The sequence below is a fragment of the Nipponia nippon genome, unplaced genomic scaffold, assembly GCF_047370975.1.
Source record: "Nipponia nippon isolate SJK-2023a ecotype South Korea unplaced genomic scaffold, ASM4737097v1 scaffold_18, whole genome shotgun sequence".
Lineage (NCBI taxonomy): Eukaryota > Metazoa > Chordata > Aves > Pelecaniformes > Threskiornithidae > Nipponia > Nipponia nippon.
Genome location: NW_028262334.1, coordinates 6,615,471 through 6,639,428, shown reverse-complemented (window position 1 = coordinate 6,639,428; position 23,958 = coordinate 6,615,471). Strand labels below are relative to the sequence as shown.

Below are 23,958 nucleotides of genomic sequence, written 5' to 3'. Positions count from 1 at the left end.
ACACCACCATGAGGCTTGAGGTTAAACTATTTATATAAACAGAAGAATTCTGAAGTTATACACACAGACCCTAAATAAGCTTCGAGTAAGTTTTTTCTACATTGAAAACAGATGAGAGATCCTTAATATGCTCTATAACTGTTTTAAACTTAAGCACGAATGCTGGGAGGAGGGTAGATGACTTGAAGCCATGCCAAAGTACTGCAAAGTATACAAGCTGGCGTATCTAACTGTAAATCAATGAATTGAAAACACTGAACACTAAGACAGTGAGGAAAAAAAAAAAAAGAAAATAGTCTGTGTAGAGGTCCGATTCAGAAACTCATGCTCAAAAAAAGCAATAATAAACCAACACTGTGTATAGGATTTCTCTATGTATCAGATACAATCCATTTTTCTCAAAATACATTTCTATGCAGAATATTTAGTAGGTAGGTTACTGAATTTAAAGTGACTGGGACAGTCTGATACTTGAGACTTTCTTACATTTTTAATACAGAGCTGACATTCAAACGTAGGATCACAGTTTCTTTGGAGCTACTAAGAAAATGAAAAATACAAACCAAAAAGCAAATAAATATTTAAGCACATTATAATAAAATGTAAATAAAACATTGCTTACCTGGGTGTTTGGGTAGCTGGGAATAGTTTCCATACACCTGCACAGAAAACATTACGTAATGAGACATAGTGAGGCAAAACTTGCTAAGAGGAATCCAAATATATCTCAATACCAACCACATTCAGAACATTACCTGATATTTGTACTGAAATAAAATCAGCAAAGAATAATGACAACAGAGCAGAGATAATAAATTCTCCATGGTCTATTTAAGGTTAAAAGTACAACTGAAACAAAATTCCTGTAAGATTTCAATCATAAGTTTTCCTTTGCTACTTTTTGTATTAAAAGGGACATTTTCCACGCAAGTTCAAGAAGTCTGTTCCTTCAGTGATGGCAAAATATCCTTCCAGACCCTTTGAGTAGTATTTTCTTCCTTCACACTTTGATCTCTTCATTTAACTATAAATAAATTACCGTGACTGGAGGAAAATTAAAAGAAACGTGCATCAGATCCGAAAGTTGTACTGTTCCATGGAAAGAAGTCAAATATTTCTGTTACAATTGTGCCAAAAAGAAAAGATCTTGTTTTCAACTTTCTTCCTATGGTTGTCTTTTCCTTTCAATTACTTTCACGTTGTCAGAGATCTGAAGCCAGTTTTAGTTTTGCTAGCAAGAAAATGTACTTCCTTACAGCACACAGGGTGTATAACTCCCACTATTTCCTCAGAAACCAAGCTGAAAAGACTTGCTAACTCCTCGCTTGTCCAGCTCACGTTTGCACCTCCATCTCAGATCTTTTTGGGTGGAGAGCAAGTCTGAGTGATGTCATGCTTTCTTCTCAAACTTTGTCCCATTCTGGTACTCTATTTATATCACGTTGCTGCTGTCTCTTTTCTGGGTCCTAACACCAGCCAGCTAGGAACAAGTGGAAACAAGTCAATGTACTTCAGCAAACGGATAAAAGAGATTACTGCTCTTAGCAATCTGCACACTTAAAGAAGAATCAAAGCCAGAACAAGTGTTCATAATTCAAATGCTTAAGAAAAATAAAACAGGTTTTGGACAGAAATTTTTGAAGGAAAGCTAAGATCTATTTACTAAAACAACAGATTGTATTTCTGTCTAAAGAAGCATGACCTTTAAAAAAATACTGGTTGAAATCACATAGCACTCTGAGGGATTAATTTTACTATGTCTCTATCAAGAAGGGGAAACTGAGGCATTAGTCCTTTCACTGATTTGCTCAAAGCTGCACAACAAAACTCGTAAAGCACTAGGAAAATACTTCTACAGTTGACACTTTAATTTCTTTTTAATAAAAAAATTACATTTAAGTATTTTTATAAGAGCCTCCCAGTTACACTCTGAACCATGTCACAAATATTAACCGTCATTTTATATGCAAGAAAAAAAGAGCAGCTAGAACTAGTTGATATTCTTCATTTTCTCTGCTCCTCTATTGTAAAATCTTGTTTTCAGTTCCCTCCAAGTTCTTATTTTCAGTGAAATAAACTGAAAGAGCAATATTTTAAACAAAATTTGATAAGCTTTGTTTATCAGCAGGCTTTTTGAGCCTGTTCATCTCTCCCCTACGTTTCCATATCAACCCCTTCTTTATCCTCACACGAGCCATTTAAAGGTGACGTAGGCAAGATCAGAAACTAAAAATCTGAATCAGATCACATTGACATCTCATCAAAATTTGAATTCTTTTATTTACCTTTTCTTTTGCCAAAAATTATGTCAATAGATTAGATCTTATTTTCAGCCCCAGATGCTTACTCATGCAGCAAAACATTCTCTGCCTAAAATCAATGGATACACAAGATACCGATCTATAAAAAGTGATCACGCGCTCCTGTTTCCGTGCATGTCACTGCCCATCTATGACTTATCTTCTGACCTTTAGTTATCCTTCCCTCCCCACCCATCCACTTTGTGACTCTGGGCTCCATCTTTTCAGGTGCCTCTATCAGCCTATATTTGCCTGATTCCTTTTCTTAGCTCTATTCCTTCCAGTATACTTCTCTACTCCTTAATCACAACTTCTGCACCGAACTCTTGGCTAGAGTCAATTATAACTTTTAGGATAAAATAGTTTTCCACTGACACTTTATATAGAGATTATATAGCAGGAAGCCCAGCACGTTTGGTAGTAGCTGTGGCCCTGATTTACCCAGCTGGCTCCCCAGATGTACGCTGAACTTCCAAAGCTTCTGGTGGTAACTAGCTCCTTGTAGATGACTAGTGAGTGGATAGGACTCCAGGGTCCAAGGACTGAAAAGATCAAAATTCATTCTGGAACCTTAAGACATTCAGGCTGCATGAATGCTTCAATGTTACCAAAGTTTAATATCACAAAATTTCAGTATTGAAATAAAACGCAGATTTTTTTTGCAACCCTGATTTAGGACCTACAACAAAATAATTTTGATAATTTTGAATTTCAGTTCCTACAAAAATTTAGTTTCCCACTTAGTTATAACCAGTCTGACTTTTCCTTATTTCCTTCTAGGCTTTTTTTAACACTCCTTCCCTCGTTACCGTTAGCCACAAACTCCTCTTTATCCTGAAGGAAGAGAAGGAATTCTGTGCAAATCCTAGCAATTCTGCATCACATACTAACAAGTAGAGCCACCCTTAGAAACAAGAGAGCTGCAGCTAAAAATCCTGAGAAAAGCTAAAATGTAAAAAGAGAAAGACAGGAATTTGAAATATTTGCCAAGAGGGGCCTGTCAAGGGAAAGAATATGCTTACCAAAACAATTGTGAGAATCCAAGCAAACATGTTCACTGCCAAAAATTTTTGTGGAAACAGCAAATTACAAGCAGACATCAGAGATTATTTGCAGAAACAAATTCTGAATTTACTCCTGTGATCCTCTGGAAACCTGATCTGAACAGTCACACTGCTCCTACCGCAGACAAGAGGCAGCACCGGGCATCTTGTGTGTGAACCAGAGTAACTGATCCAACGCTCAGAAGACAATCACAGTGGATTGCTCTTGAAGAACCTGCGGATGAAATAATGTTCATTTAAAGTACTTGCATGTCAATAAAAGCACAAAGGTCTGCATATGCTGGGTAATTGGGCAGCCTGTGCTAAGCCTGCTAGAGAGGTTTCTCCCCAGCACAGTTCTCCCACCCTGCTGCCCTGGGGCCCTGCTAAGGGAGTAAGGAAGAACGCTGTGACCCCCATGATACAGTACTGGGGGGGTCCATGAAAGGCCTCCAGATTTTTCTGCCCCACTTAAACGGGGGGCAGGGAAAAAGGCCAGGGAGGAGCTGCTCTGCAGCTCGGACATTTGCTGACAGGTAGAATGAGTTCCCCAAACAGAACAGAAAGCCTGATATTCTGTAGCAACAACCAGAGGCTTGCAAGCAGCACTGGGAAATTATATGCCCTAGGTTTCTCCCCCTCCCTCTTTTTTTTTTTTTCCTTCCCCCCTTTTTGGGGGTGGAAGAGGGGTGGGAGGTAGAATTTCAAAGACAAAGGTTTAACAAAAAAGAAAGATCAATCATTATGATGTATGTTGCTGATGTTGGCTGCAACACTGTCACAGTAATGTAAGTGTGACCTATCAGGAGATAATTAAACTTAACTTTCAGTTTCAGCTTTCCTTGTTCACCTCGTGTTCATTCAGGATGATTATATTATTGAAACAGGAAATTAGCAAATGCTGTAGCCAACATTTACCAGGAAATGAAAAATAACCTGACATTAAAATTCTTTATTGCTATCTATGTAAATATAAGCAGAAAAAATAATCCTTTAAAGAATGTTTTACACTGCAGAAGACAAACAATCTGTAATACAGTTTTCTTCCTTTGTTTTCATTGGAATCATTAGCTTCCCACAAGAGAGCTGGTGCATAATTGGGATTGAAGTGTTTTAACAAACATCTTAGGAGTATTTTAAGAATAAATCTAACGGCTAGATTTTGTAAAACTTCTCTAATACCACAGTCTCTACTAATACACTAGTAAATATTCTAGATTAAAATGACTCCCTGATCAAACTATTTCTCTACCAGTAATAGAAATTCTTTACAACATGAATACAACTGATATATCGCCACCAATCTGCTTAAATTTGTAATTTTAGTGAAAACTTTTCTGGCTTGTCACAGACATCCAAGGTAAGTAGTTGTAGAACTGATTTTATTTAACTTACACAAAAAAAAAAAACCAACACAGTTGTGTAAACTAATTCAGCTCTCCTTTGCTGAGGGGATCATCCAGGGCAACTCTACGAGCCCTCTTTGAACTATTCAGATGTTCATAGGTGCAATTTGATGAGATTTGCACATCTGCAAAGAACCAGAACAAGATCTTGAGCAAAACCTACCACCTTCTCAATACACACCTTTGTACCAGCACAGTTATTTTTGTAATCAGTATAAACTATTTACTCACAGAACTCTAAAGCAGAAGCAGTTTCACAGATAGAGAGGCCACCTCTAACAGAGTTTATTACCTTTTCTTTATACAATCTTGTTCCAGTGTAGAATTGTGAGCCCAGACCAAATAAGAGTTTGGGGTTTTTTATTTAATCATCACTTGTGATGAAAAAGTCATTCCTAAACCTATGAAGTTAGCCTTGCACAGGACTGTAGCAATGGGAAGGTCTTGCATTGGCTCTCTAGACCAAGTTTGATATAGCAGTCACTACCAAAGCAGCACATTGTTGCTGTATTTAGAACACTGAGCCTATGACTTTGTCTTTGATTTTTAAAAGAAGCTATTGCCATATCATGACAGACAGGTCCATCTTGCACTTGGCAGCACTTAAAAAAGACAAAAACAACCTTCAAGCTACAGCGCTTCTGTTTTTTCCTTTTCCAACCTCTCATTTCTTCTTTGAGCAAGGGAACTGAAAAGGATCATTAAAGTAAGCTGGCTGAAAATACTTTTCTCAAAGTATTTTGTATGTAGGTAATGCCTTATAGCACTTCGTTAACTAGCTCTCATTTTTACAGTGTAGGTAATTTATCTCTATATTGTAAACGGAAGTTTAAAATAGAGGCAAAAATTATGTTATTTGAAGAGAACTGTTCATCCAGGTGAACTGGTTACGTAGAATAAAATACTGCGTTTTGGTTAGTATTTCCATTAGTGGTTCCAGCACATCTGTTGTATTCTGACAAGTTTTGCTTATTTAAAACAACCACTGCTATTGAAGCAGCTTCTTTCAGTCCTCCTCTTCCTCAAAGACAATTTTCTCCAGGTAGGATTTTACACCACCTGAAAGACAGCCATTGTTCCAGGCCACCCAAACCAAATTCTTACTAACATCTTCATACAGGAAAAAAAACATACAAACACACACACACACACACACACACTTGCCAGCTGCACCACCTTCAGAGAGATTGAAGAATGTTTCCTTCGCTGTGTTCTTCCTTGGTGTATTACAATAAAATCATCATGATAGGCAATACTAATTGGCAAAGTAACTATGGAAAGTTCACTTTAAAATATAACACTGTAGCCCGCTGGTTCTAGAGAAAAGCGGGAAAATACAGATCTCACTCAAAGACAGAAGACTGTTGCTTAAATTGCCAAATGTTGCTTAAAAAAAGCAACAATTGATTATTTTACATAGTATCATCATTGTATCAATCTGTATTGATGTATTGGATGGGGATGAGGCAGAAAAGGCTGACTGCTGCTTTCTTAAGGTTTCCAGCACACAAATTCTCTTTTCCTCATGGGATGGAGTGCACATACGGCTGTGGTAACATACTATAGCACTTTTCTTGTGTGCTGGAAGAATTACGCGGTGTCTGTTCTCAGGCATTTAACAGCCACAGGCCCCTTCTCATTGTTACCCCTTACATAACGCACATTGGGGCTATACTTAACTACTAGTGAAAAACCTAGTCTATGATAAGTTTTATTTAAACTGAGAACGTGCACAGCCTCCTGTGCTTTCGTAACTCAAGACTCTGCAATTCTAAGCAAAATGAAAATATACAACTGAGGGTTTTTTCACTCTTATTTTGAAAACTGTTAGTGTTCATTCTTGTGGATGCGTCATCTCATGTTACTGTACTAAACTGTCCGTAGACAGCATTTGCTACAATCCCTGTAACATTCTTTGAAGTGGTAAACATCCACTGAACAGTGGATGCCTATGAGTGAACAACAGTTTGAAGTACTGTACCCAGTTTCCCAGAACATTTAAATATTTGATTCCTTTTCTTTTAGCACTTTCCAAACCAAACAGCTACCAGATTTAATAGAAGGGGGTTTTTCCGTTTAAGTTTTCTCTAGGACTGCAAAAATTGGCTAGCAGCATCAGTTGCTTCTTTTTACGTTGAAACTTTGAAATGAAGAAGCCATGTGTGAAAGTGCATTTTTATTAGAAAAAGAAAATAGGGTTGTATAGTTGACATTAAAGATATGTTTTCATAACAACAGAAGTGTGGCTGTAGCCCTTATAGAAGCAGAAACAAAACTATTGTGGGCAGCACAGGCCAGCAAAAGTGATCTATTATGTCTGAGGATCCAATCAGTTTTGGTTGCTACACTATGCCAAAGCTTGCTACAGCTTCACTTCTATTGCTCTTTGTGCAATACTCAATATATTATTATGAGATGTTGGGCTGGGTTTTTTTTAAATCGGAGATTATTGAGCTACAAAACTCAAATACTTAATTTTGCATTTAGAACTAATATAAAATTGAATTTGATTTCTTATCTTCTTTTAAGTTATCTATTAGAAAGATGTTCGGTTGGGGTTTTTTGTTGTTGTTTTGTGGGTTTTTTTTTTTTTAAATCGGAAATTAACTCATAGGCCTGAAGTTCCCTAGAAAGGGCCTTCATTTCTAAGGTTCATACACTGCTTATACCAATAACAGTCTCTTCTGGGTCTCAAACTTAGGTACAACAACTTTCAAAATAATAAACATGAATGGATGTGTGTTTTGTATTTACACACAAATAGCTCATTACATAAATGCAGGTTAAGAAACAGATGGCTAAGCAGGCTGTTCTTGAGGAGAAAAAAGAAACATTCTATGTGCTTAGGGGGAGTCACCAGCAGAACAGGAGTCAAGAGTGACAAGCCAGGAAGTATAGAAGGATTTGGTCATGTGAAAAGAATGTGAAAAAAATCAAATCTGTTTTTCACATTCATTGCAGAGGAGTAAGAGGTAGCAAGGCTTGGTATTAGTGGAGAGCCTGGCAGGAGTGAAGGACAGAAAAGGCTGTGCAATCTCCATTTTTGAATGTCTTGAAGGACAGGCTGGATAAACACTTGTCAGAGATACTATGAAAACAGTCAGTCTTACCTTGCAGCATGAAGATGAGCTAAATTAGTTCTTTTGGTTCATTCCAACTGTATTTTGCCATGATTCTGTGACTTGAGATCATTGATGTATTTGTATATTCTCCTTTTTCATTTTTTCCTCATATTCAAACAATACTAAATCTGGCTAGTACCAACACTAAGATTTTCAGTGCAAATCCTGAAATACAATAAATTTTAATTTCCAATACATAGCAAATAAAATATCCAAACAAAAACCCTCGAGACACTATAAAGAACAATTTTATTTAAAAAAAGAACAAAAGCAAGACTTCCTAGACCTTATGGGAAACGATTATGCATAAAGATTTTGTACAGGCTATACAAGCTAGTACTGCCATTGGAAGAATGCATGGTATGGGAGGGACATTGAAGTTTTCTTCGCATGAGAAACAGTTAAACACATACAGATTTTATTAGCATCTGTATTACTGTGATTAACAGTAGGATGATTCTTGATAAAGTGCAGCTTCTCAGAGTTGTGACCTTCAATAGCACAAACCTAATGCTGAATGAGCAGCGATCAGATGTGATGTAACAAGCTACTTCATGAGATCCTAACTGGGCCCCGGACTCTGGCAGGAATCCACCTGCACAAAGATAGCTGCTGATGAGCAACTCAAATCCTTCTCAGATCAGCAAAGAACCACAAAAGCTATGAAAAAAGCTTCATAGGTACAAGAATTTCAGGCATTACAGTTCTTATATGCACAATGCTATCTAACAAAAGACAATCGAAGGGTGGCAGTGGCCATTGCATGACTCTGGTCCCTAGGACACATCAAGCAGTAAAAGATATTTTGGTAAAATTAGTCAGAAAGTAGACCACACTCATGAAAATATTGCACGAGATCTTCTTTGAGTTGATTATACTGAAAAGGACAAACTAAACAGTTCAGATTGAAGAAAAAGCAAACAAACAGAAATCCTGAAGCTAATTCAACAAGGCTAACGCTATCATGGAAAAATATTTTTCTAATTAAGAAAATGAGAAGTTGCTGGTTGATGCCAGAAAACAAAATACAGCTTTTTGGCAACAAAATTTAGGGCTAATCAGATGAAAATACTTTTATCATGCTACATATGTAATGTTAAGCTGATTCATTTATTCTTTCTGAAAACATTAAGAGCCTGATGATTCAAAGACCAAGTAAGCAGGTGAATAACATCATACAATAAAACACAGATTTAACTTTTCTTTGGATGAGGTCCTACTTACTAATTAATAGTTATTGGATTACGCTTTTTATTGTCTATTTACTGTATCATCCTGTTCGTTAGACTTTTTTTGTATTGTGGTAGTGCCTTGAACATCTTACTCCATACACTGAAGAAAACTTTTGATTTTTGCAAAATAGTTTAGGCTTTTGTGCAAATCCCAAAGATTTAATTTAATCATATCTTTGATTATCTGAGCCTTAATGTCAAGCTTACATAAAATTAGATAATTGTATAAAGAAAACATTATACACATTTTTAATGTGATTAAGCCAAATCTTATTTGCCAAAAAGCCACTGCCTGTAACTGCATACTTTTTGGTATCATTCAGGTAGTCAGATTTTCTTGATTACAGAAGTATTTCACCATGAGAAATTTTTGCCTTTGGAATTTGTGCCTATTTTTCCTCTTACAGTCTTACTTAATTGTCTCTTGCTCTTCTGGGTAAAAGCAACTCCATGCAAGTTTCATTCAACTGCTTTGTGAAACAAGTTTACTAGCACAAATGGAGAATACCCCCAGAAGCCAATCTGCAAATTACTTCTCAGTAAGAACATCTGAGCCTATTATAGATGCACATACTAAAGACTTTTCTTTCTATGGGGAATAACACAGTTCCTGCCTTTTGTAGCTTCTTACTTTAGATCTAAAGTGGCAAAAGCAATGAGTGTGGGGACAGAAATCAGAGAGCTGGCTAAAATGTTGGCAGTAGCTTCCAAATCTGTGCTCTTGTTAAGATCTGAATTGTCATCAAATCTGAAATGCAACCCATTAATTAATTTAAAAGCACGAAAACTGAATTCTGGAATTGAGATCCAGACTAAGCCCCGCAATTTCAGGTACTGAGGCTTGGAGTTTTAGCTCTCCATTGCTAGAAGAGGGTAAATACATAAGCCAAACCCTAGCATATAAATTCTATTCCATGCACTCTCTTGACCACTTTGTTCCTCACTCTGCTGTAACGTTTAATAATCTGACTAGAGAAATCACTTACATCTGTTGGCTGCAACAGCCATCCCAAAGATCCTAAAAATCACAAGACACACCCTGGAATCACGGAACTGGCTAAAAAAAAATCCCATATTTTCAAAACAATCAGCAAAAAAAAAAATCCCATTTGTATCTGCCACTGTTCTTAACACATATTGCAGAAAAGCAAACTAAAATAAAATCACCCATTCAAAATGTGATTTTGACTATGAAAACAGATGATACGGAGATCAAAAAATACCCCTTTTTCTTTTCCTAGAGGATTTGTCAATCTCACAGTGATTTTCATAGGCTCCTTAAATAACTGTCATTTTCAGACGTCATTTGCAGCTCAAGACAAGTGATGTGACCTTCTTCAGACCCTTTTTAATTAGTTAGAAATACTGATTTTTCAAGAGATTAAGTCTCCCCCTTTTTCTCGCAGGCTCTAAGCCTTTTTTAGCATATGTAAAGTCAGCTGGAGTAAAGAGCAGGAGACAGTCATCAAGGAATATCTACCATATTGGCATTACAAAATGTAATGTGTCAGATTTTAAATAGCCAGTGATATATGCCATGCATTCAGATGGATTTATCCATTGCTCAGAGGGGATAAAAGCATGAGTCCTCTGCTGGCGTTAAACCACTAGTAGCAAGTATCCATTCAACAGAGGTCAACAGCAACTGAAATCCAAATAAATTTTGAAAGCATAATGAACCCAAGCAGATAGCATTATTTTCTTCTATCAGTTTTACAAAGGCGAAAGAGAAGGTTTTATACCTATGTGTTTTCATTTGCGTTTATTCTGCAAGACTGATGTGTAATACTTAGATGAAAAATAAAAGTGTTGTTTCACATGTGTTGTACTGAAGCTTCCAGGTCAGGACAGCGTCTTAGTTGTACAAGGCACTGTATACACACGTGTCAAAAAGACAGCACCTACCTATTTAAAAGCCTATAACCAAAGCACTTGAACAGCACTTGCAAAAGTAGTCAACTGAAATAACTGAAAGGAGTAATAGAACAGGTAATAGAAAAGTGCTTGCCCCAGGCTATGTGTCTTTCAAACTGCAACACAGAATATGTTGCATGCCTAAATCATATTTATCCTTTACATGTTACTAAAGGTCCCTGCTGTTCACTCAAGTAGCACCTGACCTGGAAAAATCCAAGTTATTCACCTATAAGAAAATGGCAAAACACTCTACCTGACAAGTAATCTTCAAGTTGCAGGGTGTTAAGGCAGATTTTTCTCAGGCAGCTTCCATTTAAATTACAGAAGTTCTAGCGAACTCAACTAACCTGTGCACAAAGATTAGTGATGGAACAAACTCAATTATTTTCTGTTAGGTCCATTTCTTCTCTTTAAAGCTTTTTGCTGTGATATCCTGTCAGCACTGCCCAAAGTGCTTTCCAGCAAAGCACGGGTGCATGACCAGCCTCTCTCAGGTATAGGTACAGGGAGTTCTTGCAATTTGTTGGATACCAACCTGGTATTATTTTAAATTCTCTGTGGTGGAGAACCTTCTAGTGAAGTTCTCAGTTGCCAGGAGAGTTTTGGCATTTCCCCTCCCTCTCCCATCTGCATCTTTCTTTGCCCCTACTGCTTTCTTCTATTTAGTTTGATATCTAACAACAGACTTCCATTAAGTATAATTGCCACTAGTTACACTTTGGAATGTCACATTAATCATTATCACATTATTAGCATATGAGCATTTTGTTCTGTAGTCATAATTTATGTCTGTCTTCATCTATTCTCCATACCTTTTCTGGTGGCCCAACTCGCGTGCATCCTTTCTTCTTCCTGCTTTTGAGTTCCCCCATATTCCTTCTCACGGGTTCAGCCCTTTACAACAGAGGTGTCATCCCACTGCCTAACGCAACATTTTGTTTCTTGCTTTATCTTATCAACAGTCTAGGCTATGCTTCCGAAGATGCCACGTTGGTTTTGTGCCACGCTGCCCAGGCTTCTCCTGTGCAATAGCTGCCATTAGTTCCATGAGCACTATGTCATCTAGGAATCTGCCTGTGTAGAGAGTCAGTCAACTGCTTATTCCACACTCTGAACCAGGGACCGCAGCTGGACAGCACGGATGCTGTTTATCACCTACGAAATAGGCAGAGTGCATTTGAGGAACTTTTTACAGATTGCCTTCTCCAGCATAACTAGAGAAAACAGTCATAGAACAGTTCTTTCAGCCATCCTCATTTCAAATCTGAAGGTCTGAATGGAGGAACATCTTTCCCCCTTACTTACACACCCTTTACAGCAAAACAGGAACTATAATACCCAGGACACCGATCCTTCAAACTTTCTGTTCATTTTGCTACTCATACTGTAACTTGACTACCAGCTCAAACCATTAATTACATGACACAGTACTGTGCTAAATTTGACTACTGCACATTCCTCACCAGATTTTTGTTTTGCATCAAGGTTAGGTGATCAGCACTTAATGCACAGATTTTCTTTTTTTCCAGGTAAAGTTATACTTTAATTCAATGTCAGTCATGAAGATGTTGACTGGTTCCATACAGCAAACTCCAATTTTTAAAATTTTAACCTAAATTTGCTGAAGAGTAGGAAAAAATGAGAAAGTACATGACAGCAGTGCCTAAGCTTTGCTATGCTAACAGCATTAGGATGACAAAAACCCTGCTGTAATTCACCGTCTTGGTCTATTTCACACCCTTCGTGGATTTCACTTAAAAAAAATAGTCCTATTAACAGTCCAATTATATTTATCTTATTTTGCAACAAATAGAAATACTGTACCAAAAAATAACTCTTACCTACTCCGTTTTAAATTTTTTATCAACTAGCATCTGCTACTGCACACGCAGTGTAGCCATTTGCTACTGTTAATAAACCTAAAAGCATCCCCATTGCTTCCTTCTTGAATTCACGACACTTGTGCAACCCCAACCGGGGTGTTTCAATTTAACACCATCTCGCCCAGCAAAGCAGCTACACAAGACAGCGCGCCCCACCGTGTGGCCGAAACTGGTAACTGGCAAAAGAAATCCTCATTCTTTTATCTCCCATCGGGGAAGAGTTTCATTCAAGCCTGGTATTACCCCATCTTCTCAGATGCTACACAGTCTACTTGCTAGCAAGAGAAAAGAATTATGCACTAACCACTCGATCTCCTTAACAAAGATTTTTTTTTAAGCTATATCAGACTCGTTCAGCTAGTGAGCTAGGAGCTACGCTCTTTCATCTGGTTTAAGCCTCACATACCTAGCAACAACTTCAGCACTTCTGACTGATGTCTCAAACACCTCTTTTATACATAGTCTTTGAAGAATTACTGTACTCATCTGCTATAGTTTGAAATAAGTTTTATAACTAGACATCACTTTAGGTATTCAAGTAAAACAAAACATCCAGACCCGAATAAGAGATAAAAATACTAGATCCAGAATCAAAAGGCAACAAAAAAAATGCCAAAAAATGCAGGCAGAGATTTCTTGTTTATTATGACTCACCTTTTCATTTATAAATGGAGCAAATCTCTTTGGCTTAAGCTCTTTCCCTAAATACTTGCCCTGCAAACCCAACCTGAGATACGGAAATTTTAACAGATTTTTTTTTTTTTTTTTTATGATGTACTCCATCAGAAAAGCCCGACAGGAAAGTTAACTTCATATTCTCAGTGTAAGGACAATAGACATTGCTTCCCTCCATCATTATTTTCAAGTCACCAAGAGGCAAAAAAGTCATCAGCAAGTTACCACTGGTTTTGTGTAGTGAAAAGCTTACGAAGCAGCAGCAACAGGAATTAGTGTTACAGCTGGGAAATCAGACTGCAGTACTGGCTCATGCAAGCTAGCTCTTACCTGAAAAAGAAATTCAAAGCAAAACAAGATTCATTTATATTAGCCACTCGATTTGCTATCTTTAGCTTAATGCTTTGTACAGAAGACTTAAATAGCTATAGCAAGAAAGATCCTGATGCTTCAGAGTATCATCAGTGATTTTGCCACTTCAATAATCATAACAGGAAGGACACTGGTTAAAGTTTTCTTCTCAGATGGTATTGATCACAACAACTTTATGAGCTTCCCGTTTATGACTGTCTACTTTACCCTTCCAGAGTTTTTCTTTTAGCTGCCCTTTTCAGTACTTATTAATAAAGTATCAACGTGGAAATAAACATCTGAGAGTAAACCCAACTCATTGCCTCCTAGAAACCTGGAACTATATTGATGAAATTAAATTTTGAACACTTGCATTAAACATTAAAACTATGGCTTCAGAGATAGTGGATCAAACATTAAAACTTTTGTTAATGTTATATAAAATATGAAATTCTGTTTATAACATTATTTGGGGAAATTTGTCCTCATATTCTCATCTTTTTCCCCTCAAACAAGCAGTAGAAATATGGGAATCTGATTCTTTTAATTGCAGAATTCCAGGATGACAGCAAGACAGATCTCAACTTTGACTAACTAAAATAAAATAAAAATCAAACAACCTATTCCTACACTGAACTAGCACCCTAAGATGAACATGGGCCCATTTCAGTGATGCAGCCTGTACAACAGTAGAATTCTGGGGAAGTGTCATTCACTCATTGAACAATCTGTTCACTTTTTGAACTAGAAGAGAATTACCCACACAGCCCAATTAAAAGAACTTGCCTTGTACACTCAAATCTGTAACCTATGAAAATTTAGGCTCAGTGCTAGAGCCTTGGTATAAATAACATGCCTTGTGTTTCCTGTAATTATTCAGTAACTAGCTATATAAAGATTCTATGGTTTGGCTCATCACTAAGTCCCACTAAGTCCGTTAAACAGATTATCATATTAAGCCTTCCTTTCAAGCATAAAATTCTTCCAAGTTTAACTTTACATTATTTGTCAGGCAGCCAAGGGAGCTCTAGATCAGAAAGAGGCATCAGTCTTTTTTTGCCCTCTTTGCTGGAAAGGCAATAGCTTGCACCACAAGGACAGTTACAAACAAGCCAGAGGGCAAAGAAGACTAAGAACCACTACAGCTATTTCCAGACTGTTATGACCCGGGTGATGTCTGAAAAAGCTGCTGGCCTAGGAGAGCACAGTCATTCATATTCTCCCAATGCCAGTCCCCAGCTTAAAGTGGTTCCCGATTTGGGCCACTTGCAGAGATGATCAGAAGCACACATGCAAGGAAGAACTCCTTCACGGGATGTTCATATAGCAGCTTGTGCTAGGAAAAATTCTTCTTAAAGACAAACTTTTCTGCTCAGCACAAAAAACCAATACCTAGATGGACAAAACCAGCTTAAATTAATGCACCCATGTGAAAACCTGATTGAAGCAGCAGCAGATTTAGGTTTTCAGTTATTTTAAGACATTGCTATCAACCCTGGTTTAAGAGGGCCCAGCCAACTGTTGCCAAAACTCAGGTGAGAGAAAGCAACCAGCACTGCCAATCCAGGCCAAGGAAACAACTGGCTTCCATCAAGCCATTATTTCTGTTTTAGGAGGGTGAAGGCAGAAGAACAATTGCCTCAGCACCATTTTCTCCATTAGTTTAGACCAAGACTGTATTAGCACCACAACAGAACCATTTCTAAAGGAAAACGACAAAGATAAACTTTGTTGTACTCATGCTTGCAAGCGTAAGAGGGGCAGACCTCAACCTTCTTGGCATACAGATTTCCAGTTGTGGCAGAGAACTGTTCTCCAATGTTTCTAAAAAGTGTTCTCTGTGAAATCCCGAGAGATCCAAAGGCAACCCTAGCTTTCCTAAGGAGGCCTTTAACACTCCTTCATTTAGAGGTTCAGCAAGAAGTAGCAAAACATTTCCTCTGCCAGTTTCTTGACCTAATGCTTTTGCCTTACCTATTTTGCACACGCACTAGTTCTTCAGCTACTCTTCCAATACAACCCTCTGGGTTTGGACACTAGAGAAACCTCACAGCTTTATCATGGAACTAGGAACAGTAAATGGGCGAGCACCTCATCCTCCTTTTCAAAGTCAAAGCTGAATATGGTCTGTAACAACAAGTCACTAAAAACCAACCTGAAACCAGAGATCTTAGTGTGGGAAAACTCACCAAACGTTGTGTGGGGAACACAAGAACTCTTACAATTAATCTGATCTAACCACACAGCAGTCAAGCAAGTAGAACAAAGCAGGTATTGCAATAAAGGATTTGTCTCATGAATTCAGTCCTGATAACAGTAGAGCTCTAATACACTGATGTGACTACTTAGTAGAGAGGTTCTTAAATGCAAGTTTTATTTTCCTCATTACTTGTCTAACTAGGTAAAATTTTATTTTGCCTAAACCCAACTAGTGGAAAAAAAAAAAAAAAGTGTTATAGTTAAGGAACTGAGGAATCTGCACATGCATATTAAGGCTACCTGCATTGTTTATAATCAACAATTAACAGGGACCAGATGTGACAAACCAATTATAATGCTGCAAGAAGCAGACTTAATTCCACTCTCAAAACATTTCAAGTTCAAGAGATTACTTTACAGCAGGGCTAGTATTACTGCCTACTTCAGAGATGAGTTTTTGTGGGCTTGGAAGCAACACTGAAGATTACAAAGCAAAGCTCATCTTAGTTATACTAGCTGTTAAACAGCTCTTTCACTTTTCATATATCTTTTCAGCTGTTTCATAGGAATTCATACTAAGGCTAGTACCTGTGTGCAGCAGGCAAGTTGTAAAGATGACACCATAAACACACCACAACCATGAAACAACAAAAATATAACTTCAGTGCTGCTGTTCTCTCTTCTTAAGGCATCTCAATACTGCAGAACTACTGAAGCTTGCTAAATCAATTTGTGGTTTTTTAAGCATTGCATTTTCAGAAGTGAGACAGCTTGAAGACAAAAAAAAAAAGCTACCACACCTAGTAAAGCAGCAGCAGAAGTCAAGCTAGCAGCACTAACCAAGATACACACAGGTAAATTAGTAAACACTACAGGCAAGAACCTACAATATGAAGTTAAAGCAAGATGACACAGCAAGAAGATTCAATGAAATGTTAAGTGGGAGTTTCTTTTTACAAACTAAGTGTAGACATTCCTTATTTTCATTAATGAGTTTCAGATCCTAAATATCACAACTCAGCTTCTCATTGGCTAGCAAGAAAAGTAAACCACAGAACTCCAACTTGCACTAACTTGATTCCTGTACAACACTATTGCCTAAGTAATGATAGTCCACACTTTTTGCTACCATGTATCAGAATAGTTAAATATTCAAGTAGGAGTTATGTACACAAACATGCAAGTTAAAAGGAATAAATGAAATGCTCCACTTTATTAAGAAACCAAAAATACAAAAACTTAAGAGTTCAAGGCTTCATGTACTCAAACACTACTGAAAAATGGTAACTTAGTTTTGTTTACTAGCAGTACTAATATTGACCAAGATTAATCTCTACAAGATAGTGTTAAAAGTTGACGTTTTCCACCATTTGTGCTGTAATAAGCTAGAGTTTCAAATTAAGAACTTGGTGCAGTTACAATAAAGTCTAGATATTTATATAAACGTGGCTTTAGTTAATATGCTGTTTTGTAGCCAAGAGCTTTTTAGCTCAACTACAGCTGTTTTCTAGTTAGTGAATTTTAAGATGCTTAGAGAGTTTGTTTAATCAGCTATAGCTCTACTGAATGATGTTCCATGCAACGATACAGCTTTTAAGTCACTTAACAGACCTAGATGCCATTTGTTTCTGGCTACCAAAAACCCAGAGCTCTGTGAAGGCATGTTGGAGAACTTACTAAAAGAAAGTTGAGAGACTGTATCTAATGGTAGCATATGGAAGCTGAACTACACACTTTTTTTTCTCAAGACAGGCTGCAGACCACAAATGTTCCCATGTGCATGGGAATGTCAATCCAGTCACACTTACCAGTCAAGTGTTCACTGCTTTAGTTTTACCTGGCAGTTAGTTCAGCGTTCCTCAGGTGCTTTAATTATATGCTTCAAGAAATCAAGGGAAGGTTAACTATTAGCTCTGATTTAGCAAGAGAAACATAACATGAGAAGCAAGAGGAAAAGGAGAACAGAGAATGAGAAATGCAGTAAACAACCAGGTATTGGCCTCAACTGAAGAACAGAAGACACTTTGAAGAGTTTTCCTAACAATGCATGAAAGTTCACTTGCTTAGAGATACTTGAAATACAACTTTATTATCTAAACAAAAAAGAATGGGAATGACAGAAACAAGATTTACCACTTAACACTCTGATGTGACTGCAGCAGTCTTATATTTGAAACTCAAAAGGGGAAGTAATTGCAGTCCAAAAAACAGCTAAATATGCAGGTCCAAAATATGAAGTTTTTTTGTTTTGTGGGTTTTTTTTTTCATTTTGTTTTGTTTGGTTTTTTAAACTGCCACATTCACTCCGAAGCCCATTCATCTCTTTCAGCATCCCAAAGATTAAGCACATGTTCTGCTCAGCTAGATAATAAAGTGGCAAACACGCTGCACCACTGACATCACAGGACAGTTGCCTATAAAACTAGACTTCTGACGCTGGGCTCCAGCTTCATCCCTTCACAGGTCATCATCTTCGTCTGGCAGTGCAGTGGTTTGAGCAATCTAGAACAAAGAAGTTACACTTAAGAACTGTTCTCCAGTTATTTGCCCCTGGAGTCCAAACACCAGTTGCCAGGCGGCCACCTGACCTTTGCGCCCTTTCTCACTTACCTGTAAGTCTTGCTCATACTGTGCTGCCAGTGCTGGGTCCATAACAACTTCAGGTGGTGCAAGAGCAGGCATGGCAACAAACTCCAAGTTAGGATCTCCAATTAGCTTTCTAGCAAGCCAGAGGAAAGGCTTCTCAAAGTTGTAGTTACTCTTAGCTGAAATGTCATAATACTGCAAAAAAGTACATATTATACATTATTAAAAGACACCTTTAACTGATATTTAGGGCATACCACGATTAACACGCACATAATCAGCTCTACTTTTACCTTGGTATTCTTTTTGACCACATGACTTCTGTTTGTGCTCTCAGAAACAGTAATAATCTAAGTGTCTAGAAACTTACAGTTTCAGGCAAACAGGCAGAAATTGATAATTGAAAAGTAAGGTATCCAATCTGATCAAAGACGGAACTTTCATGAGGCAATAGCACATCTATCTGTTTCCTGTGACTTGATCTACTTAAGTCTCCCTTCTGGGTCATCTGATGAGATTCTGAGCAGTGAAAGCCAAATGCACACAAGCTCTTTAAGAGCTTATCATAGCTTCTGCTCAAGACCAGTGATGATCATCTCTAACATCATCACCTCCCCCTTCCCTGAAGTTAGGTTCAAGCGGCCAAGAGGATGTAAAGTTGAAATACTATAGCCTGTAGTGACAGAGGCAGAACACTCAATTACTACATAGAACCCAATCACAGTCAGACTCAACAAATTTGATTCTTACAAACTCATGCCAACATACCTGGAGATTCTTCTTCCTGTGGAAGACAATGGATTTTGCCTTGACTTTTCTGTCCTTAATATCCACTTTGTTGCCACACAACACTATAGGGATGTTTTCACATACTCGTACCAGATCTCTGTGCCAGTTAGGTACATTCTTGTAAGTAACTCTTGATGTTACATCAAACATTATGATGGCACACTGAGCTGCAAGAAAAGAATAGTCAAGAGTTACATCAGGAGAGGAAGCACTTGCTTGTAAGATGGGAGAGAAAAGAGGTACCCATAGAACTCCCTAGGGTTAAGTGTCTGCATTAACTTTTCCCTCCCAGCTTCACAGTTCTGAGACCCCATGTTCTGTTACCAAGTGGCCCGTGGCCATGTCATCTCAAATCTTTAGTGCCCAATCTTAAACAGCAGCTAGTTTTATCAGTGTAACTGTCCCACTGAGTAACACGCTGTTGCATGGTCCGAAAATATACAAGGATTACAAAAGTAAAACCATGATTTACACAAGTGACATAAGTTAGTTAACACCTATTTCACTGATCTCAGACATCCTACAGAGGCTTTCAGGTAGGCTGAGAGCTTGTAGTCCACATCTCAGGATGCCCTTGTCTGGAATAGTTTTTCAAAGAACATGGGGACTTGACTCGATCCTGATACCTCTAAAGGAAAAGCAACAATGTCAAACTCTAATAATCCCTTGCAAAATTCTAAAGATACGCAGGCGACTGAGGCACACACAGAACAAAGCTTGGCCACACAGAAGTTCAGGGACACTATCAGTACTTCTTTAGAAAGACAACTAGACTGTGACATGGAGATGTACAACTTCATCATCGTATCTGAAGTTTTACACTTTGTGTGTTCCAAGTCCTTGCCTCAGCACAGTACATTAATACAGATCCGGATCTGTACTAACTGAAGCACATACTTTCACCTCTTCGCCACTCAATTTCATCAGCAATATCTTGTCATTTAAGGTGCACCATTACTCTTCATTAATAGCAAAGCCTGCAATAGCATACTGAAATACAATCTTAGAATATTTCTAGATCAGGGAAAGTTGCCTAGTGAAGGAAATTATCACATTTACATGAAGAGTTTGAAAACCCAGAAACCAGCTCATCACTGCAAGCCACACCAACAGCTTTCACAGTGGCCAACATGAACAGAATGAAAGACTGAACTGCAAGAGGTACAGAATATTCCCACGCATACACACATCTTACCTTGGATGTAATAGCCATCTCGCAGGCCACCAAATTTCTCTTGGCCAGCTGTGTCCCATACATTAAATTTAATAGGGCCTCTGTTAGTATGGAACACCAGAGGATGAACTTCAACACCCAGCGTTGCTATAGTAATAAGAAAAAGCAGCGCACTTAGCAAGTCATGAATTGCACTTTTAATTGTAACATAGTAAATCTCGGATGTTTCTTCAGACATACCTACATACTTCTTTTCAAATTCACCAGTCAAATGACGTTTTACAAATGTTGTTTTACCAGTGCCGCCATCACCAACCAGGACAAGCTGTTGATAGATAAAGGGAAAAAAGTCAGAGCAATACACTTCTAGATACATTTGCTGGTCATTTTAGTGTAAATACTAATTATTACTACAAAGACCTTCGTCCTACAAGATGCTGTAAACAAAAGACTGAATCCCCCACGAAGCAACTCACTGTACTGGGACCCAATTTGTTAAGCCTATCATGCTATACCTCTAGTCAGACTTATCTAGTTCCTACAGCTGAAAACTACAATGCACTGTGAACATGGTTCTACTAAACTACAAGTGACCAAATTAAGAATATTTGGGGTTTTCATCTGAATGCGACCATATTTAGAGGAACTCATTTAAGTACCCAAATTGGTAAAACCCACTGTAATCTTACACTTAAAAAAAACCCAACCAAACAAAAAAACGCCCGCACAAACAACTGCAATACTAACAAGTGGAACACTCTAGCCAAGTATTATAAGTAACAACCTTTCATGAAGCAGTCTTAAGGACTTCTGGCTGTTAAAACAACAAAAAAAAAACCCACAAAACACCAGAAAATTCTGTTCTGAAATATTTTAAGGGGTTTTCCCCTAAACAATTAATACACAACAGGAAACAGACTATTCTAATTCACTCTAAGCACTTTTTGCTTCTTGCTGTGAAGTTCACTTCTGAAATTTAAAAATCGTTCTAAAGGCAAAGCATCACTAAAATTTCTTACACTAAACTACAAACAGCATCAGATTGATGCAGTACAATAGAATCCTTTTGTACAAGTTATAGGCAATACTACAATAAGCTAACTGCACCATTAAGGAAAGACCTGTACTTCAAAACCAAACCTACCATCCACGCTGGCACTCGAGAGTCGCTCGTGCTACTTTTCTACTGAAGGGGAAAAAAAGGGGAAAAAAAAAAAACAAAACACAACACACAACAAAAGGAAAGCCAACAAACCACTCCCTTACCTTAAACTGCACTTGGGGCTCTCCTTGGGCGGCCATGCTGGGTCTGCGGGGGAAATGGCAGCATGTGAGCTCACCGCAGCCGAGCCGATTCAAGGCCCGGCCGGAAGGGGCCGGGCGCCCTGTTCAGTTCCCCAACCGCCCCCGGAGGCGCGTGCCCCGCGCGCCACTCAGCGCCGCCGCCGCGGCTCGGCCCACGCCGCCACCTCCCCCCCCCCCCCCCCCCCCCGGCCGCGCGTGGTCCCGGGCCCATTGATGGGGCAGGAAGCGCCTCCGCCTCCCCGCATGCGGCGGGAGCGCGCGGTAATGGCGGCGGCGCCTCCCCGCCCGCCCCTGAAGCCCCGTAACGGTAGGCTGCCGCCGCACCCCTCGGGCCGTCGGGCCCGAGAAAGGAGAGGCTGAGCCGAAGGGCACCTCAGCGAAAGGCGGCCCGCGGAAAGCCCTCCCCGCCCGCCCAAAACCAGTACCCCAGCCTGCACGGGGATGTGCCTTCTGATCGGGAGAGCCCAGGGCGAGTCCTCCGGGGCTCCCGAGCGGAGCCCTCCCCCGGCCGGGCCCCGGCCCCCCCCCCCAGCCCCCACCGACGGGCCTAAGGCGCTCTCCCCGCCATGAGCCACCATGACTGAGCAGCGCGCGCCACCTCCCCTCCCCCCAGACTCGGGCCGTTGGAGGCCCCGCTCTATTTCTCCTCAGAGATTTCGCCCGCCCTTTTACCTGGGACGGAGCAGAGCCCCGCTCCTCCCCTGCTACCGCCCGCATTCCGGGGAGCGGGGGGCGAAGGGACCCCACACACCCCGGGTATCACAGCCACAACGCTCACCCAGGCCCAACCTCGCCTTGCTGCAACCCAACCCATCTCCTACCTCCACTCCTAGGCGGTAGCTAACGGTGACCGCCATCCCCACCGCTCCCGCTTTTTAAAACGGCCACGCTTCCTCCCACCCGCTCTCAGAAGGAAGCGGAGGACGTCCCGACCCCGTTACCTTTCCCGAGGCTTCTCTCCGCGTCGCTCCCCTCAGTGACTGGGCGCTGGGAAGATGGCGGAAGCGCGGTTCAAATACCCGGAGAGCGACGCCGCGCGGCCACAGGGAGAGGGCGGGGCCGGCCGTCACGTGGTACGGGGCGGGCGGGAGGCTTCCCGGCGCGCGCCTCCTCGGACGGTCCTCAGCCGCGGCGGCGGCGCTGAGGGGGCCCGGCCTGAGGCGGGGGCCCGGCGGCCGCCGCCGCCGCCGGGCTCCGAGCCCCGAGCGGGGCGGGCAGCTCAGGCCTGCCCCTCCACGGGTGGCAGCGGCCCGGCGAGATTTAGCGCGTTCGATAAAAGGGAGCGTGAGAGCGGTTCCTTTGTGGCGCGGGCAGGAGGGCGCGCACCCGCCGCTCCCGGCCGCCAGCCCCGCGCACTCCCCGGCTGGTAGAGGCGGCTGGACCCGCCGTTCTAAGCAGCGGCTGCTGCTGCAGAGCCCCGGGTTTCCTGGTGAGGGTCGAGGCAGAGCCTCTGCCGGGCCGAGCCGCTCAGGGAACTGGGCAGCCCCCTGTTTAATCATTAAAATCCCATCAGAAAGTGTTTGTGTGGGATCAACTAGTCAGCTGGTGACACTGTTCCTGGGGACAAAGTTTAAAAATTGCACGTAGTTACTTAGAAAACCTATTAAACTGCCTCCAGCACGGTTTAATAAAGTGGTCTTTAAAAGCAGCAGAATTTAATGGAACAGCTTTCAGGCAAAAACGGCTGGGGTCAAAGGGACTTTCCTTGCATGCACCTTATGACCATTATTTTCAGTTCTTCACACAAACTGATTGCATTCGCTGGAGTGCATTAATGAAAATAAAAAGTTTTTCTGTAAGCCCTGGATTTAGAATACTCCTCTAAGCTCTCAAGTCCAAACTCCAGTGGAACAAAGTTGTTCAAAAACTGACTTTCAAAGAACGTAAGTGTTTTGCATAGGTATACAAACATCAAGTTCATGGGTTCACACTGATTTTTAAGGTCTCTGATTTTTTTTACTCCAGTATTCTTAAAC

The 23,958-nt window shown here is 40.0% G+C and overlaps 2 protein-coding genes across 7 annotated transcripts in view; both read right to left on the bottom strand.

Moving 5' to 3' along the window:
• Nucleotides 1–17,178, bottom strand: part of ADGRD1 (adhesion G protein-coupled receptor D1) — a 175,212-nt gene extending 158,034 nt beyond the window's left edge. For 2 of the 6 annotated variants that reach the window (XM_087754595.1, XM_087754600.1), the window contains exons 1-5: nucleotides 11,274–17,178; nucleotides 7,860–8,036; nucleotides 3,323–3,578; nucleotides 756–1,480; nucleotides 623–659 (exon numbers count right to left, since the gene is read on the bottom strand). In XM_087754595.1, the coding sequence (XP_087610721.1) occupies nucleotides 623–659; nucleotides 756–824 (106 nt within the window). In that variant the 5' untranslated portion in view covers nucleotides 825–1,480; nucleotides 3,323–3,578; nucleotides 7,860–8,036; nucleotides 11,274–17,178. The remainder of the gene's footprint in view (nucleotides 1–622; nucleotides 660–755; nucleotides 1,481–3,322; nucleotides 3,579–7,859; nucleotides 8,037–11,273) is intronic. The other 4 variants (XM_087754598.1, XM_087754596.1, XM_087754599.1 and 1 more) reach the window with 4 other exon arrangements.
• A 1,020-nt stretch (nucleotides 17,179–18,198) lies between these two features.
• RAN (RAN, member RAS oncogene family) lies at nucleotides 18,199–23,047 on the bottom strand. The gene is made up of 7 exons (XM_009473188.2): nucleotides 22,924–23,047; nucleotides 21,944–21,986; nucleotides 20,918–21,002; nucleotides 20,699–20,824; nucleotides 19,483–19,670; nucleotides 18,739–18,909; nucleotides 18,199–18,630 (listed from the first exon to the last, which is right to left on the bottom strand). The coding sequence occupies exons 2-7, from the start codon at nucleotides 21,977–21,979 to the stop codon at nucleotides 18,586–18,588; spliced, it is 651 nt and encodes a 216-aa protein (XP_009471463.1). The 5' UTR covers nucleotides 21,980–21,986; nucleotides 22,924–23,047; the 3' UTR covers nucleotides 18,199–18,585.
• Between the last annotated feature and the right edge of the window lie 911 nt (nucleotides 23,048–23,958).